The sequence below is a fragment of the Heteronotia binoei genome, chromosome 5, assembly GCF_032191835.1.
Source record: "Heteronotia binoei isolate CCM8104 ecotype False Entrance Well chromosome 5, APGP_CSIRO_Hbin_v1, whole genome shotgun sequence".
Lineage (NCBI taxonomy): Eukaryota > Metazoa > Chordata > Lepidosauria > Squamata > Gekkonidae > Heteronotia > Heteronotia binoei.
This window is the reverse complement of record NC_083227.1, coordinates 28,975,760-28,994,103: the sequence shown is the minus strand read 5'-3', so window position 1 is coordinate 28,994,103 and position 18,344 is coordinate 28,975,760. Positions and strand designations below refer to the sequence as shown.

Below are 18,344 nucleotides of genomic sequence, written 5' to 3'. Positions count from 1 at the left end.
TGAACCACACTGAAGCACAGGCCTGACCCTAGGATTTTTTTACGGAACACTTGGATGTAACAGCTGCCGATGAGATTAGATACAGAATGGATAGGCAGCTATTCACCATAATTAAATACACTACCATTGTCAGATTGTTATAGCACCTGTAATAAAAGGTAAAGACAGTCCCCTGTGCAAGCAAGTCGTTTCTGACTCTGGGGTGACATGGCATCATGACGTTTTCATGGCAGACTTTTTATGGGGTGGTTTGCCATTGCCTTCCCCAGTCATCTACGCTTTCCCCACAGCAAGCTGGCTACTCCTTTTATCGACCTTGGAAGGATGGAAGGCTGAGTCAACCTGGAGCCAGCTACCTGAACCCAGCTTCCGCCAGGATCAAACTCAGGTTGTGAACAGAGCTTGGACTGCAATATTGCAGCTTACCACTCTGCGCCACGGGGCTCTTCATGTTTTTAATATATTACGTCTGTTTCTGTTTTAATTGGTTTTATGTAACTTTTTAAAATATGTAAGCTGCCCTGAGCCTGCTTCGATGGGGAAGGCGGGATGTAACGCTAATAAATAAATAAAGTATGTGGTGGTAACCAAAAACAATTTTATATGTTATACACTTCATTTAGAAGCATGAAAGATCGTACAGTCTGTTCAGCAGGATTTAAAGACGTGTTGGATCCCTATTGAGTTTCCTGATAGCACAATATAAAACAAAGAAAACCACCCAAAGTTGGTCTACTCAACAACCTATACAAGTTTATTCAACAGGGCTCACTCCCAGGACAAAGAAACAAAACCACATTTACAGAGACCGGAGTGCAAACTGAACAATAACCACAGACTACCCTCTCTTTCTAGGCCTTCTTGGGGCCTTAATGAATACACACATATCATATGTGTGTATTCATTAAGGCCCCATATCCCCCCCCACCCCTGGCTCCTATCTAAGGGACTCCATTTGTTTTAGCTGTTTAATTTCTTATTGGCTTTTATTATTTTAATTGTGAGGTTTCCCGTATAGCCTTCTGAAGTAGAGGCATATCAGTACTCTAAATCAAGTAATAATTTCCTACTGAATAGGTATATTGGAGTATGCCCACAGATGGAAACCAATATAAGGAGATTCCGAGCCTTGGAAGAAAATGGGGAAAGAATGAAGCTCCCAGAAAGATCACAGGGATGAGGTGAGGGGGAAGCAGGCTGGAATTTGGGAAAAGAGTGCACACAAAACTCAAAATAATGGCAAGCTGATCTTGGATGTATATACTTGGGGTGGCAACTCCCAAGAAAGTTATAGGTGGAAGAGTTTATTTGAAACTAGAGGAGTGCCCCCTCACAATATTTAATGTGAGTTTGGAAAGCGGTAACGGCTCAGCCTGGGGTTGCCATCCTCCTGGTGGAGCCTGGAGAGCTCCTGAAATGCTCTTTCTCCATGCTACAGGGACCAGTTCCCCTGGAAGAAACAGCCTCTGCGGTTGGTGACTGCATGGCATGAAAGTCCATGGCAGTCTGACCCTTCTGCAATCGTCCCCCTCCCTATGTTCCACCCCAAGCATTTGTATCATTTCTATCGTGTGGATTCTTTGGCGTTTCACAAGATGTTTCTTCTGAACAAAGGTTTTTCCACACTCCAAACGTTTATATAGTTTCTCCTCAGTGTGTATGTGTTGATCAGCAGCCAGAGTACAATTTTAAGCAAAGCTCTTTCAACATACCAGGCATATATCTGTCTTCCCTGTATGGCTTTGTTGATGGCCCACAAGGCCTCCCTTCCAAGTAATCCGCCTTCCACTCCAAGCATTTATATAGTTTCTCTCCTATATGGAACTGTTGATAGCTTTAAGGTCTTCCTTCCAAGGAGCTCCTTCCACACCCCTAACATTTATATGGTTTCTCTCCTGTATGGATTCGTTGATGAGCAATAAGTACATCGCTCCTAGCAAAGCTCTTTCCACAGTTCAAGCATTTAAATGGCTTCTCACCGGTGTGCATATGCCAATGGGCAGTAAGATGGGCACGCCGACCAAAGCTCCTTCCACATTCAAGGCATTCGTATAGTTTCTCGCCTGTGTGGATTTGATGATGGGCAGTAAGGTTGTCACTCCGAGCAAAGCTCTTTCCACACTCCAGGCATTTATATGGTTTCTCCCCTGAATGGATTCGTTGATGGACGGTAAGGTTGTCACTTCGATGAAAGCTCTTTCCACACTCCAAGCATTTATATGGTTTCTCGCCTGTGTGGGTTTGTTGATGACCAATGAGGGTTCGCTTCAAAGCAAAACTCTTTCCACATTCAACGCATTTATAAAGTTTGTCCCCTGTGTGTATTCGTTGATGGGCTGTAAGGTGTGAACTTTGAGCAAAGCTCTTTCCACAGTCTGAGCATTTATATGGTTTCTCCCCTGTGTGGATTCGTTGATGTGTAGAAAGGTTTTTATTCTGAGTAAAACTCTTTCCACATTCCAAGCATTTATATGGTTTCTCCCCTGTGTGGATTCGTTGATGGGCAGTAAGTTTGTCACTCCGAACAAAGCTCTTTCCACACGCCAAGCATTTATATGGTTTATCCCATGTGTGGCTTAGTTGATGAGTAATAAGTGTATCACTCCGAGCAAAGCTCTTTCCACAATCCAGACATTTATATGGTTTCTCCCTTGTGTGGGTTCGCCGATGGGCAGTAAGATGGGCATTCCGAACAAAGCTCATTCCACACTCCAAGCACTTAAATGGTTTCTCCCCTGTGTGGATTCGTTCATGGGCAGCAAGGGCTCCTTTAGAAGAAAAGCTCTTTCCACACTCCAAGCACTGATATGGTTTCTCCCCAGTGTGGATTTGCTGATGGGCAGTAAGATTGTCACTCCGAGCAAAGATTTTTCCACACTCCAAGCATTCATATGGTTTTTCACCTGAATGGATTCTTTGATGAACAGTAAGGTTGTCACTCCGGCGAAAGTTCTTTCCACACTGTAAACATTTATATGGTTTCTCCCCAGTGTGGATACGTCGGTGGACAGTAAAGTTGACAATCCAAGCAAAGCTTTTTCCGCAGTCCAAGCATTTATATGGTTTCTCACCTGTGTGGATTCGTTGATGGCCAGTAAGGTCTCCCTTCAAAGCAAAGCTCTTTCCACACTCCATACATTTATATGGTTTCTCCCCAGTGTGGATACGTCGATGGGCAGTAAAGTTGACACTCCGAGCAAAGCTCTTTCCACAGTTTAAGCACTTATATGGTTTCTCCCCTGTGTGGATACGTCGATGGCCAGTAAGGTCTCCCTTCAAAGCAAAGCTCTTTCCACAGTCTAAGCATTTATATGGTTTCTCCCCTGTGTTGATTTTCCAGTGTGTATCAAATACCAGGGATTCTGTACTCTGAGAAGAAAAAGATTCATTTCCCTTCTTACATTTTTTCCCAGTGTTTCTTCTCTGCTGTTTTCCCTCCAACAGGAACTGTTGTAGTTCTCCACTGGACTTATTCCGAGGACCAGGAACCTCTGCAATAAAGATAACAAAGTCTGAGTCCAGTGGCAACCTTTAAGACCAACACACACTTCTTTAGATACAATGAAGTGGAATGTACCAGTCCATATATATAGGCAGAAGGTGAGCAGTAAATTATCATACAACATAATGAATTTATCAGATTCAGGAATAACATTACATTTAACACAATGAAAATCTTTTAACAGAAGCAACAACATACAAGAATAACAAGCTAAGCCTACATGATCTCTATTTGTTTGGATTTAATTTTGGGGGAAAACACAGAAAAACAAATAAGTCAAAATTAGAGATATGTATCCTTCTTAATTGTGAAGTGCTAAGAGTAATTAACTGAGACTCCACTCGACTCCACTCAAGCATGGCTGTAACTAACAGAAGCAGGTGGGGGTGACTGGCTGTGCAGTTGATATGTATCCTCTGTCACCAGATCAGAGAAATGCATTTCAATCTACCATTCTAATGACATACATTCTAACATTCATTGCATTACATTAGAATCATAGACTCATAGAGCTGGAAGGGACCTCTAGGGTCATCTAGTCCAACCCCCTGCACCATGCAGGAAACTCAGAAACACCTCCCCCTAAATTCACAGGATCAGCATTGCTGTCAGATGGCCATCTAGCCTCTGTTTAAAAACCTCCAAGGAAGGAGAGCCCAATACCTCCCAAGGAGGAAGCCTGTTCCACTGAGGAACCATTCTGTCAGGAAGTTCTTCCTAAAGCTGAGCCAGAAACTCTTCTGGGGCAACAGAAAACAATTCTGCACCATTGTCTCTAGATGGCAGCCCTTCAAGTACTTGGTGATCATACCACCTCTCAGCTGCCTCTCTCAACCAATATTCCAAATAACAGAGCTTTTCTGCCAGGCCTTTGATTGAGGCAGTCGGGCATCCTGAAAGACCTTAGCCCCCTCCCCTCTGACACTGTTGGCACTGTTGAAATATACCACCTAACATCTAAGGTAGCTCAGTCTGTGAAATTGGGAGGCCAATGTTTTCAGCTGGAAGTCCTGTGTTTTAAATAAATGTTTGTGCTGTTTTATTGATGTAAAATTGTTATTTATATTATTTGTTCTTGTTTTTATGTTGCGATCCACCCTAAGCCCACTTGTGGGGAGGGAGGAATATAAGTTTAAATAAGAAATAAATATTTCTTGAGGCAGCTGGTGTCCTATTATTCCATCATTTGGCCTCCCTTGTGGGTACATCGTGCCCTTGTGGTAACATTGTACCTTATCGCAGCGCTATCACCATTACTTAAATGTGGGCTTGTAACTGGCTACTTGACATGCTGTGCCTTTTTTGCCGATGGTGCATTTTATTTATTGGTTATTGTTTTTACTGTTTAATTTTAATGTGGTATTTTAACTCTGTTTTATAGCTTTGTACTGTTACTATCATATGTTGTGATCCGCCTTGAGCCTGGTTACGGGAGAAGGCGGAACGGAAGCCCACAAAAATAAATAAATAAAATAAAATAAATATATATGTATAGCCCTTCTTGGATGGAAATTACTGAAAAGGGAGACAAATTGTTATTTAGAAATTGTTATTTATTAAATTGTTAAATTATTTATATTTATTCTATTTGTTCCTGTTTTTATGTAGCGATCCGCCCTGAGCCCGCTTCCAAAGAAGGCAGTATAGAACTTTAAATAATTATAAGAATACACTAAAATAAAGAGCACGTATAGTCCTGCCTGGATGGAAATTACTGAAAAGGGAGACAAATCCTGTCACATACTAATCAGCTTCTGATTCTTCCCTGGAGGGTAGTTCCATCAGAGGCAAGGGAGACTCAGTGGAACCTCCATTTCAGAGAAGGTATTTCTCAGAAGGTTGCCAGCAGGTCAATCCCAGGGGTAGGATTGGGCTCCTCCTCTGCCTGTCAAACCTTTTAGGGGCTCTACTTGGCCACTCGGAAAAATTGGAGGCTGGACTAGAGGACCTCTGACATTTGCAGGACCTCTTCCCTGTATTCAAACAGATCACATAACAGCTTTGCTGGACAGACAGCAAGGAGAAGGCTTTTGCACTCAAATTATGGAGTCCCAATCTGAGCTCCCCACTTGTCCAGTGCACCAGAGTGGTCTTGGGCTTATCACTTTCCCCCACAAGTGTTTTCCGTTTCAAAGGGTCATTGTTCAGGGAAATGGAATAACCTCCGAAATGTTGTTTCCACTCCTTAAAAGAGGGACAAAATGACAGGGGAGAAGTGACAGAAAGCAATGAATAAAGGAAAGGCTGGCCAGCTCCTATCACGTGCCCTGGATTCATCACAACCCAGGTCCATTGCCCTCTTTTCTGAAGCACCACCGCCTGTCAGAAGACATGTTATTGCTCTAGAGACAGACCAATTGCAGTCCCCAATCTTTTCGGCACCAGGGACCGGTTTTCTGGAAGACAGTTTTTCCATGGACCATGGAGGGTGGAGGGTGATGGTTTGGGATGATACAATTGTGCACTTTATTTTGGTGTAGTTAAGTGTGAGGACTCTTATCTGGGAGAACCAGGTTTGATTTCTCACTCCTCCACTTGCAGCTGCTGGAATGGTCTTGGGTCAGCCATAGCTCTCGCAGAGTTGTCCTTGAAAGGGCAGCTTCTGGGGAGAGCTCTCTCAGCCCCACCCACCTCACAGGGTGTCTGTTGTGGGGGAGGAAGGTAAAGGAGATTGTGAGCCAGTCTGAGATTTTGAGTGCAAGGAAAGGAAAGGTCCCCTGTGCAAGCACCAGTCGTTTCCGACTCTGGGGTGACGTTGCTTTCACAATGTTTTCATGGCAGACTTTTTACGGGATGGTTTGCCATTGCCTTCCCCAGTCATCTACATTTATGCCCCCCCAGCAAGCTGGGTACTTATTTTACTGACGTCGGAAGAATGGAAGGCTGAATCAACCTTGAGCCGGCTACCTGAAAACCCAGCTTCCACCAGGGATTGAACTCAGGTCGTGAGCAGAGCTTAGAACTACAGTACTGCAGCTTTAACACTCTGTGCCACAGGGCTCTTCGGTTTGAGTGCAAGGCAGGATATAAATCCAATGTCGTCGTCATCTTATTATTATTACTACATTGTAATATATAATGAAATAATTATACAACTCACGGCCCAGTTGCTAACAGGCCACAGACCGGTAGTGATCCACAGACCGGGGATTGGGGACCCCTGAATTAGAGCACCTTCCTTAGTGCTGGTTGTAACTTTTAGTGCCCTAAATGGGGCCGAAGTACTTGAGGGTCTGCCTTCTGCCATAGCGTTGTCCTCTCGATGATCTGTCTCCCAAACCCCGCTCTCTGTTCCCTTACAGGTAATGGTAGGGGTCACCAGAGGTTGGGCATTTTTGTGTGCGGCCCTTCTAAAGCATGCCTGGAGCCTACTGTGCTATCATACAGAGAGTGATTAAAACGTGTAATTTGCTGCTAAAGGATGTGGTGATGGCCACAAACATAAACATCTTTAAAAGAGGATTAGATAGATTCATGGAGAAGAAGTTTGTCATGGTGCCTGAAGGGAACCTCCACATCCCAGAGCCAGACAACAACATCAGGGAAAGGAGTCAGTCTCAATGCCCTGTTTATTGGCCCTCCAGAGCAGGGGTGGTCAAATTTGCTTAACATAAGATCAAATCAAATCAAATCAAAATACCTTTAATGGTATAACAGTATTAAAAGATACATTGCAACATACACTTCCAGTGATTAAAATTCATCCAAAAAGCTCAAGAACTGAAAATGACCATTTACCCTTGGAACTTTCCTTTGGAGAGCCAGTTTGGTGTAGTGGTTAAGTGAGCGGGCTCTTATCTGGGAGAACCAGGTTTGATTCCCCACTCCTCCACTTGCCCCTGCTAGCATGGCCTTGGGTCAGTCATAGCTCTGGCAGAGGTTGTCCTTGAAAGGGCAGCTGCTGTGAGAGTCCTCTCAGCCCCACCCACCTCACAGGGTGTCTGTTGTGGGGGAGGAAGGTAAAGGAGATTGTGAGCCGCTCTGAGACCCTTCAGAGTGGAGGGCGGGATATAAATCCAATATCATCATCTTCTTCCTTAATATGCACATCAAATCCAGGCCTGAATAGCTGTATTATTTCACAAGCTAACCCCGATTTTATGTTGAGGAAAATTAAATGGCTTCCTACAGAGGAGGAGAATGCAGCTGCTCTTCTTGACTCCATTACTGCAATTGATTTGAAAATATCATTAAAGACTGCAATCTCTCCAAATGATTCTATTCGCCTCTATGACCTAATAATTGATCTAACAGGTACTCCAGCTAAGCTGATTTTGCCAGCATTTCACAAAAGCCAATCTTGGTTTGACCATGAGTGCAGGCAGACTAAGAGAGCTTTAAGAGCAGCCTACTAAGATTTCCCCTCCACTAATAACCAGGGAAAACTCACCAACTTTTATTCGCAGAAAAAGCTCTATTTAGAGCTGGCACAAAATAAAAAAAAATTATTCTACCAAAAGAAGTGGGATACTGTATTTTTAGCCTTAAAATTCAACAATAATAGATCATTTTGGCAAGCAGTTAATGCATGTAATTACAATAGATAGTCCCATCCAAAATATCACCTCTGAAACCTGGGTCAACTATTACAACACGATCTTTGCCGACCCTGCACCCATTCCAACAGATGGGGAAAATTCCTTATTAGATGTAGTTCCGAATTAGCCTCCAGTTGAAATTGATGAAATTCTTGACTGAACTTAAAACAGGCAAATCCCCTGGACCGGTGGAATTCCCACTTAACGTAAGAGTCACATAGAATAAATGTCAGATGTTTGAGAGTCGCCAGACATGAATGTCAGATGTTTGGGGGAAGGAGGGACGGAAGGAAGGAAGCTGGCCAGTGGGGTGGGAGGGAGCTTCAAGAGCCGCACAATGTGTGTGAAAGAGCCACATGTGGCTCCCAAGCTACAGTTTGGCCACCCTGCTCCAGAGGAACTAGTTGGTCACTGAGACAGGATGCTGAGCTAGATGAACCATTCACTTGATCCAGCCAGGCTCTTATTATGTTCTTATCTTTGAAGCACTAGGCCAAAACCTGGCTTTTCAGCTGGGCTTTGAGCTTTAAGTTAGAGAGGATATTATCTTTTTAGCTGTTCTGTTGTCTGCTTCTTTAGAAGGGGCTGTGGTTCACTGGCAGGGGATCTGCCTGGCATGCAGAAGGTCTCAGGTTCAATCCCAAGCATCTCTAGTTGGTTTTTTTTAAAAGACCAAGTAGGAAGTGATGTGAAAGATAGCCTGAGACCATGGAAAGCCACTATACGTCTGAATAGACAATACTGACTTTGAGGGACTAAGGGTCTGATTCAGCATGTGTTCATGTGTTCTTTTGAGAACTGTTCAGGCCTTGAATTCAGCATGAGCTCACAGGAGCACAGCTCCTGAACCTTTCTGAGGGCTCCCCCTCCTCCTCCCCACCTACTTACCTTGTCCATTGACTAGTAGGTGCAGCTGCATAACAATCCCTGAATTAGGAGAGTGGGCAGTCAGCCAGCCACCAGGAGCTTTGCCACACCCCCAGCAGCCCTCATTAACCCCTGGAGAAGCCAGCGCCACCCTTTCTCCACTTCCTATATGATTTTGGGCAGCTGGTGACTTGCTGACCTTTTGACTGTGTGTGGCGGGGACAGCCAAGGAGAGTCCCAGGTGAGTGAGGCCTGCTTGGGCTGGTTGGATCTCTAGCCAGCCTAGGCAGGCCTTGCTTGCCGGGGGCACTCCTTTCTTGCATTGGGTTGCTTTAGGCTGGTGGGGGGCAGCATATGCTAATGAGTTATGCTAATGAGCTCCACCACTTATTTTTCTACAAGTTGACCCCTGGAACTGTTCACTGAATATTTTTTACTCATGGATACTCTATGTAGCTCATGTGCCCCCTGGCTTCTCAATGTTAACTATTTATGTTATACGCACTGTTTTATGGCATTGTTGATTTTTCTGAGCTGCTTTAAACAAATATATCTAGAGAGCCACTATATAAATAAATCCATGTTGAATAAAGTGGAGTACTGAATGAACATTTTCCTCCAAGCCAGCCATTTCATCCCTGTTTAAGTTTCTTTTTCACATTTGAGAAAACTCTTGAGAAATCATTCCATAAGAACATAAGAGAAGCCATGTTGGATCAGGCCAATGGCCCATCCAGTCCAACATTCTGTGTCACATAGTGGCCAAAAAACCCAGGTGGCATCATTCCATTTTCCAGTAGGTAAAAATCATTCCAAAAGAAGTCCTACCCTCTTCCAACACAAAAGGATGCAGATCTGTTGATTCCTTTCTTGCTTCTGGGTCTTCAAAAAGCTGGTTTCCTGTTTCTTCTGCTGTAGATTTGGAATCGGGATTGGGAAGAAGAAGTCTTTCTTTGGGGGAAAGAAACAGACCAGTTACATTCACACATTCCAGCTCTAAGAAACATTCAGAGTTTAAGCCAGGGGTGGAATTCTAACAGGAGCTCCTTTGCATATTAGGCCACACACCCCTGATGTAGCCAATCCTCCAAGAGCTTACAAAAAAGAGCCTTGGAAGCTCTTGGAGGATTGGCTTCATCAGGGAGGTGTGGCCTAATATGCAAAGGAGCTCTTGCTAGAATTCCACACCTGAAGTCCATATCAATCCCAACCTCTTGAACATAAACATATGAAGCTGCCTTATACTGAATGAGACCCTTGGTCCATCAAAGTCAGTATTGTCTACTCAGACTGGCAGCAGCTCTCCAGGGTCTCGAGGTTTTTCACACCTACTTGCCTGGACCCTTTTTAGTTGGAGATGCCAGGGACTGAACCTGGGACCTTCTGCTTACCAAGCAGATGTTCTACCTGTCAAGCATGGTAGAATTCTATTGGTAATTGATTGTTTTAGGGTCCACCATAAAGCTGGCCTGGGAAATATCATGGAGGACCAAGGACTATTAACTCTGTTATTCTTTCCCCCTCCCCCTTCTTACTTTATTGCTTGCAAAGTAGAAGTAGAGAGAAACGAAACTAACTTGAGAAAGAGTGATCAGCACCTTCCCATACATTCCTGTTAGGGAGTGTGGCACATCTGGGGAAAGCAAGGACGGAGTCCTTATAACGCTATGAGAATGTAGACATTTATGTAGACGTTTATACATGAGAGCGCATCCCTCGCCCCCACCTTTTGGAATCCTTTTGAAGTATGCCTTAAAAGTATTGTATCAATGTATCTTTAGCATCACTCTCAAGAATCTGTTACACTGAAAGTATCGGTCTATCAATAAATGTAGTTTTGTATCAAACCTCATGAAACCGCATGCTTGACACTACCACTGAGCCACCATCCCTCCCTCTTTTAATTGCAAAAAGAAGGAATGCCTAATTTTTAAACCCCTGAAACATGTATGCAATGGGAGGGGAGGGCGCTATTGCTTGGAGCCAGTAGGATCTGTATGCTGATCCTAACAGTGGCCTAAAGAGAAGAAGACAGACCCACTAGGATACAGTATCTTAATCACCCTCTAAAGCACACAAGATCCAGTATTGCTGTTGGACATCACCTAATGTGGCTCTGATAAAGAGCTGCTCCCCTTTTAAAGGGTCACTACAATCTTGCCAGGAAAGGATAACATAAGAACATAAGAGAAGCCATGTTAGATCAGGCCAATGGCCCATCCAGTCCAACACTCTGTGTCACACAGTGGGCAAAAAAAAATTATATATATACACACACACACACACACACACACACACTGTGGCTACTGATAGCCACTGATGGACATCTGCTCCATATTTTTATCTAACCCCCTCTTGAAGGTGGCTATGCTTGTGGCCGCCGCCACCTCCTGTGGCAGTGAATTCCACATGCTAATCACCCTTTGGGTATGAATCCCCCAAACTCTTATTAATAATGCCTAATCTTTTTAAAGAAATGTTTCAGATTCCTCTGTCAATGCAGGCTATTCTTTATCTGATTCCTGTGTCTATGCAGGTTATGTTTCTATCTCACCCTTTCTTGAAGGGGCTCGGAACAGCCCATGAAGAGCCCCAGTTGAACAACCTCCTTTTTGGCTGTCTGACCCTTATCTTTCCATTACCATTAATCTGTTCAATCCTCAGAAGATTTTTTTTTCTTAGTTTACAAACTCTCCTGTTAGCTTAAAAAGTTATACTTGAGGAGTTCACTACCATGCAGAAGTCTCTCCCTTTCCAGCATGTGAACTTGATCCATTCCACTCTCCTAATGAGAAGAGAGACTTGGGGCTCTTAAGCTTGAAGAAACATCAACTGAGGGGTGACATGATAGAGGTTTACAAGATTAAGCATAGGATGGAGAAAGTAGAGATAGAAGTACTTTTCTCCCTTTCTCACAATACAAGAACTCTTGGCATTCAATGAAATTGCTGAGCAGTCAGGTTAGAACTGATAGAAGGAAGTACTTCACCAAAAGGGTGATTAACATGCGGAATTCACTGCCACAGGAGGTGGTGGTGGCTACAAGCATAGCCAGCTTCACGAGAGGACTGGATAAACATATGAAGCAGAGGTCCATCAGTGGCTATTAGCCACAGCTTATAGTTGGAACTCTCTGTCTGGGGCAGTGATGCTCTGTATTCTTGTGCTTGTGGGGGGGGGCACAGTGGAAGGGCTTCTAGCCCACTGGTGGACCTCCAGATGTCACTTGGCTTTTTTGGCCACTGTGTGACACAGAGTGTTGGACTGGATGGGCCATTGGCCTAATCCAACATGGCTTCTCTTATGTTCTTATGAGATCTATCACAGTCCTTTTTGGAAAGAGCCATTTCTCCCTTCAGCACTTGTGAGACACGGGAGCCTTACCCAGAGAAGCCACATTCTCACAATTGTCCTCCATGACTTCCTGGTGAAGGATTCTTTGGTCCCAACTGAGCAGAGCCCACTCCTCCTCAGTGAAATGTACAGACACCTCCTCAAAGGTCAACACACCCTGAAAAAAGATTAAAAAAAAGTAGCCCTCTCTCCTCACGCTAATGTAGCCCTTCGTTCCTTCTAAGGCAGGGGTGTCAAACTCATTTGTTATGAGGGCCAGATCTGACATAAAAGAAACGTTGTTGGACTGGGCCATGTCTGGTTGGGCCAAGCCATGTCGGGCCGGACCATGTGTGTACCTATTTAAGATCAGGTAACAGAGATATAAATTTTATAAAGAACACAGACAAACACAATATAGCTCACAACTTTAATGCCAGTAGCTCACAAAGTAGAATTTTTGTTCACAAAACTCTGCAGCTTAGAGTGCACGTTGACAGTAAGAATCATTACCTAAAAGTCAATACAAGTACAAAGAAACACAATATATATATTTTTAAAAACTTAAAATGCACTCATTGGTCTTAAAGGTGCTTTGTTTTTATTTCTCCCATGGGATCCAGGGAACTGGGCAAAGGAAGCTCTGGCTCTTTCCTTCCTTCCCCAAGGACTTGGGCAGGGGGGAGCCTCAGTCAATAGAAGGAAGAGAGGCTTGGCTCAGTAGCTCTGCTGTGCCCGGCAAAGCAAGCTATTCCTTCCCAAAGGAGGAACCTCAGCCAATGGAGATAATAGAGGTTTTGTTCTGTAACTCCTGTGCAATTGAGCAAGCCTTGCAAAGCAAGCTATTATGCAGAAGGAAGCAAGCTATAGGGAGAAGGAAGCAGATGACAGCCAGTTGCTCGAGGGCCTGATAGGAGCCCTTCAGGGGCCTGATTTGGCCCCTGAACTGCATGTTTGACACCCCTGTTCTACGGGCAGTCCAAAAGGACCGTAGTTATATATTGTAGCATTCGAACCTTTATGAGGTACCTTCCTTTTCTGCTGAGCAGGACAGCAGTGAAAGGAAAGAGGAATAATCTCTCAGGTCTAGGGAGGGGTTAGGGGGAGGCACCCAGGGGCATGATCTGCAATTCCACCCTTACCTGCTCTGGCTTCACAGATGCTGTTTTGTCACAAAGAGATGGCGAAGAATATATTGGTTTTAGTGCACCACCTGTGAAATTTTTTTTAATATATATAGATTCATTGTATTAAAAGTGCAAAAAATATAAGAGTAAGCAGCGTTCCCTCTAAGCTGAGTTAGTATGAGCTAGCTCACAGATATGTAGCCTCCAGCTCACACATTTTTGACTTAGCTCAGGAAGGATGACCCCAGAGCACACTAATTCATGCAGTAGCTCACAACTTTAATGCCAGTAGCTCACAAAGTAGAATTTTTGTTCACAAAACTCTGCAGCTTAGAGGGCACGTTGACAGTAAGAATCATTACCTAAAAGTCAATACAAGTACAAAGAAATATTGGTTGGACAGAAATACAGAATAGAGAGACATTATTGTAACTTTTTTTTTAAAAAAAATTAAGAAATCTCAAAAGCCTACATCAATTAAACTATCAATCAACACGTAATCTCTGGGTTTAAAAATGTAGAAAAAGTACAACCAATATAATACTACCTAAAAAAATGTCCTAGATTCTTTTAAAAATATATATAATTTCATTCCATTTATATTCTGCCCTCCTTGCTGAAGCAGTCTACAAAGAGTTAAGAAAACTCCCCTTCATTGGCAGTCTTCAAAAAGCAGCTGGATAATTATTTGTCAGAGATGCTTTAGGCTGATCCTGCATGAAGCAGGGGGTTGGACTAGGTGGTTTGTATGGCCCCTTCCAACTCTATGATTCGATGAAAAACTTAGTGCAAAGGGCCATACAAAACAGCCACAACATATTAAGTTCTGCCAAGAGTAAATTACCAGAAAATTTAAGAGTAAGCATATTGTTGTTCATAATAACACAGTGTAGTGTGCATTTAAACAGCAACACCTAAAAATTAAGGCCAAAAAAATCAGAAGTAACAAATACAGTTAAAAAAAAAAGGAATCTGTTCACCTTAGAGCACTGCCCACAAGAAGTTAAAAACATCATAACCATTTATGGAGAAAGATGAAACAGTACTTGGAAGACATTCTGTCCTTTCCATTTCTGTTTCTTGAACACTGGAAGAAATATATCCTCTGTATATTGGCTCAGGGGCATTACTCAAGATGGTGGTTCAGACCCAGAATTCCTTTGACTGGCAAGAAATGTTTTCAGTGGAGAAGCTGGAGTGGAGCATCTTTTCCACACATCTTGAGGAGAAAGGAGCATAAAAGTAGCCAACCTAGACTTAAGGAGGACATCCACAGGGAAAGACACAATTTTAGACCTTACCTGGAAAGGTTGCTCCAGGGTAACACACCTGCGTGATCTTTTCCTGTACCTAAAACAAAAGTAGAGACCCCACAAAAATGACACTGATCAGACAAGAAACAGGAAACAAACAGGGGAGAATTTCCAAAAAGTTGTCATACAAAGGAAAGTAGGGCAGCCATACTGGATCAGGCCAGTAGCCCACGCAGTCCAACACTCTGTGTCACACCATGGCCAAAACTCAGGGCCATCCCAAGTTCCACCAGTGGGGCCAGAACTCCAGAAACCCTCTGACTGTTGCCCCGCAAGCACCAAGAATACAGAGCAACACTGCCCCAGACATATATATCTTGGGCTACTATTTTGAGGACATATCCTTGACCATATCCTGTGCTGCTCTCACCTGCTGGTCCTGATTCTTTCCCTCTGCCTGGCTGAGGAAGAAGCCTTCTGCCAGGGCCACTGCCTGGGAACTGGTCTCCGGCCCGCATTCCCTCACCCAGCTCTCCATCTCTGGGGGCAGGACAGCCAGGAACTGCTCCAAGATCACAAGGTCCAGCATCTCCTTCTTGCTGTGCCTCTCTGGCTTCAGCCACTGGCAGCAAAGGTGGTGGAGTCGGCTGCAGACCTCTCGGGGCCCTTGGGCATCCTCGTAGCAGAAGTGCCTGAATTGCTGTCGGTGCACATCTGGAAGGAGGATACTGTCTCCTGGGCTCTTTTGCACTGTTTCTCCGCACAGATCCTTTCTGCTCCCAGTCTCCACGGCATCGGGGCCTCTCCTTGATCCCGGATCTACTGGATCCAGATCTCTGCTCATCCTCCCTTCCTCTCCAAACCGTCTCCACCTGGACCAAGGGATCACCTCCCTCTGCCAGGTCTTTCTATAACATCAAGGGACAGAGAAGTGACGTCCTGCAGAGCTGGCTCTGCCCATGTGCAGAGGGCAGCCGTGTTGGGTCTGCCGCAGAGTCCTGAGTGAGTGCCTAAGAGAGCAACCAGAGTTGCAGAGGGGAGGCTCTTCAGAGCTAAAAGGAAATCTTAAAAACAGACTTATCTGTCTCTTTAAAAAAGCTGCTGTAGCCTCCAGGCTTCCTCGTCTCACCTCCAGGCAACCACGCTGATGCCACTGGGCAATTGCTATACATCAGCAGGGAGGACGTCAACTGCCAGACTCTTCTGCACTGTTTCTCCCCACAGCTCCCTTCTGCTCCCAGCCTCCAGGGCATCAAGGCCTCTCCTCGATTCCAGATCTGTGGGGTCCAGATCTCCACTCATCCCCCCTTCCTCTCCAGTCTCCACCTGGACCAAGAGATCACCTTCCTCCCTTGTCAGGTCCTTCTATGAAGTTAAAGGCAGGATCTGGGACCTCCTGCAGAGGCAATTCTGCCCATGTGCAGCGGGCAGCTCTGTTGGTCTTCAGCAGAACCCTGAGAGAACAGCAGAGTTGCAAGGGGGAAGTTCTCCAGAGTCCAAGTGAAACCTTGCAAGAGAAAGAGGATCTTAAGACTTCTCTATTTGCCTTCTTAAAAACCTGCACCCGCTCCCAACTCTGCCCATGTGCAGAGGGCGGCCCTGTTGGTCCATAGCACATGCCTGAGTGAGCCCCTGAGAGACTCACAGCAGTTTCAGACAGCAGGCTTTCCAGAGTCCAAAAGAAATCTTGCAAGTCCAGTCTTATTTTAGCACATCTGCTATTTGCCTTTTCAAAAATTCTGCACCAGCTCCCAGGCTGCCTCCGCCCCCCTCCCCCGGGCAAAAGCGCTGGTGACGTCACTGGATAACGTCAAGGCGACTTTTCAGTTGGAAGCTGTTGAGGGGGGCGAGGCTGTGGCTCGTCTCGCGGCCTTCCTCCTCTGAGGCCTCTCTAGGAAGGGGGACTTCTTCATTTTAACCCTTCGAGAGAACCTGCTCCCTGCAAGTCTCCTTCCAAGGTCAAGGCTGGGGAGCAACCGGAGACCCTGGGAAAGGAGAGGGAGTAGGGTTGCCAGTCACCAGGTAGGGACAGGGGATCCCCCAGTTTGGAGCCCCTCCCCCTCTTTAGGGTGATCAGAAAGAGGGGGGAGGGAAATGTCTGCTGGGCACTCCTTTATTCCCTATGGAGACCTATTCCTATAGGGTATAATGGAGAATTGATCCATGGCTATCTGGGGTTCAGGATGGGCTGTTTTTTGAGGTAGAGGCACCAAATTTGCAGCATAATATCCAACGCCTCTCCCCAAAATACCCACCAAGTTTCAAAAGTATTGGACCAGGGCCCCCAAAGGAGGTGCCCCCATCCTTCATTATTTCCAATGGAGGGAAGGCATTTAAAAGAACATAACATAAGAGAAGCCATGTTGGATCAGGCCAATGGCCCATCCAGTCCAACACTCTGTGTCACACAGTGGCCAGAAAATTTGTATGTATGTATACACACACACACACACACACACACTGTGGCTAATAGCCACTGATGGACCTCTGCTCCATATTTTTATCTAACCCCCTCTTGAAGCTGGCTATGCTTGTAGCCGCCACCACCTCCTGTGGCAGTGAATTCCACAGGTTAATAACCCTTTGGGTGAAGAGGTACTTCCTTTTATCCATTTTAACCTGACTGCTGTGCAATTTCATCGAATGCCCATGAGTTCTTGTATTGTGAGAAAGGGGGAAAAGTACTTCTTTCTCTACTTTCTCCATCCCATGCATTATCTTGTAAACCTCTATCATGTCACCCCGCAGTCGACGTTTCTCCAAGCTAAAGAGCCCCAAGCGTTTTAACCTTTATCAAAGATTTCAGGTTTTCACGGCTGGTAACATCATTAGGGTTTGTAGAATCTTTCGGGCTCAAGTGCTGTGTTCTTGAGCCCGAAAGATTCTACAAAGATTCTACAAACCCTAATGTTTTAACCTTTCTTCATAGGGAAAGTGTTCCAATCCTTTAATCATTCTAGTTGCCCTTTTCTGGACTTTCTCCAATGCTATAATATCCTTTTTGAGGTGTGGTGACCAGAATTGCACAGTACTCCAAATGAGACCGCACCATCGATTTATGATACTGGCTGATTTCTTTTCAATTCCCTTCCTAATAATTCCCAGCATGGCGTTGGCCTTTTTAAATTGCAAACGCACACTGTCTTAACATTTTCAGTGAATTATCTACCACAACCCCAAGATCTCTCTCTTGGTCAGTCTCTGCCAGTTCACACCCCATCAACTTGTATTGGTAGCTGGGATTCTTGGCCCCAATGTGCATTACTTTGCACTTGCCACATTGAACTGCATCTGCCACGTTGACGCCCACTCACCCAGCCTCAACAGATCCCTTTGGAGTTCCTCACAATCCTCTCTGGTTCTCACCACCCTGAACAATTTGGTGTCATCCGCAAACTTGGCCACTTCACTGCTCACTCCCAACTCTAAATCATTTATGAACAAGTTTGCTTCCTATTAATTATCCAGTTTTTGATCCACAAGAGGACCTGTCCTTTTACTCCATGACTTTCGAGCTTTCTAAGGAGCCTTTGATGAGGAACTTTATCAAAAGCTTTCTGGAAGTCAAGGTAAACAATATCTATTGGGTCTCCTTTGTCCACATGTTTGTTCACCCCCTCAAAGAAATGTAACAGGTTAGTGAGGAAAGATCTTCCCTTACAGAACCCATGTTGAGTCTTCCTCAATAACCCGTGTTCATCAGTGTGCCTACTCATTCTGTCCT

General features: G+C 44.7%; 3 protein-coding genes across 3 annotated transcripts in view; 1 reads left to right on the top strand and 2 right to left on the bottom strand.

The window, feature by feature from the left end:
* The window catches only part of LOC132571257 (zinc finger protein 883-like), a 259,231-nt gene extending 243,348 nt beyond the window's left edge, over window positions 1-15,883 (bottom strand). The window contains exon 1 of the mRNA XM_060238006.1: window positions 15,830-15,883. The gene's annotated coding sequence lies outside the window, so the exon portion shown is untranslated. The remainder of the gene's footprint in view (window positions 1-15,829) is intronic.
* Window positions 1-18,344, top strand: part of LOC132571225 (zinc finger protein 709-like) — a 1,224,940-nt gene that overhangs the window by 1,158,863 nt on the left and 47,733 nt on the right. The window lies entirely within an intron of this gene.
* LOC132571239 (zinc finger protein ZFP2-like) lies at window positions 728-16,504 on the bottom strand. Its single transcript, XM_060237971.1, has 6 exons — window positions 15,051-16,504; window positions 14,669-14,717; window positions 13,383-13,453; window positions 12,292-12,418; window positions 9,736-9,858; window positions 728-3,491 (listed from the first exon to the last, which is right to left on the bottom strand). The coding sequence occupies exons 1-6, from the start codon at window positions 15,462-15,464 to the stop codon at window positions 1,873-1,875; spliced, it is 2,403 nt and encodes an 800-aa protein (XP_060093954.1). The 5' UTR covers window positions 15,465-16,504; the 3' UTR covers window positions 728-1,872.

What these genes read in the sequence shown, in the direction of transcription:
- LOC132571239 (XM_060237971.1), bottom strand. Translation starts at nt 15,464, where the DNA reads ATGAGCAGAGATCTGGATCCAGTAGATCCGGGATCAAGGAGAGGCCCC. An exon ending in CCCTGGAGCAACCTTTCCAG is followed by an intron (nt 13,454 to 14,668) that starts GTAAGGTCTAAA and finishes AAAATTTCACAG; the next exon opens with GTGGTGCACTAAAACCAATA. An exon ending in TCCTTTTGTGTTGGAAGAGG is followed by an intron (nt 3,492 to 9,735) that starts GTAGGACTTCTT and finishes TCTTTATTGCAG; the next exon opens with AGGTTCCTGGTCCTCGGAAT.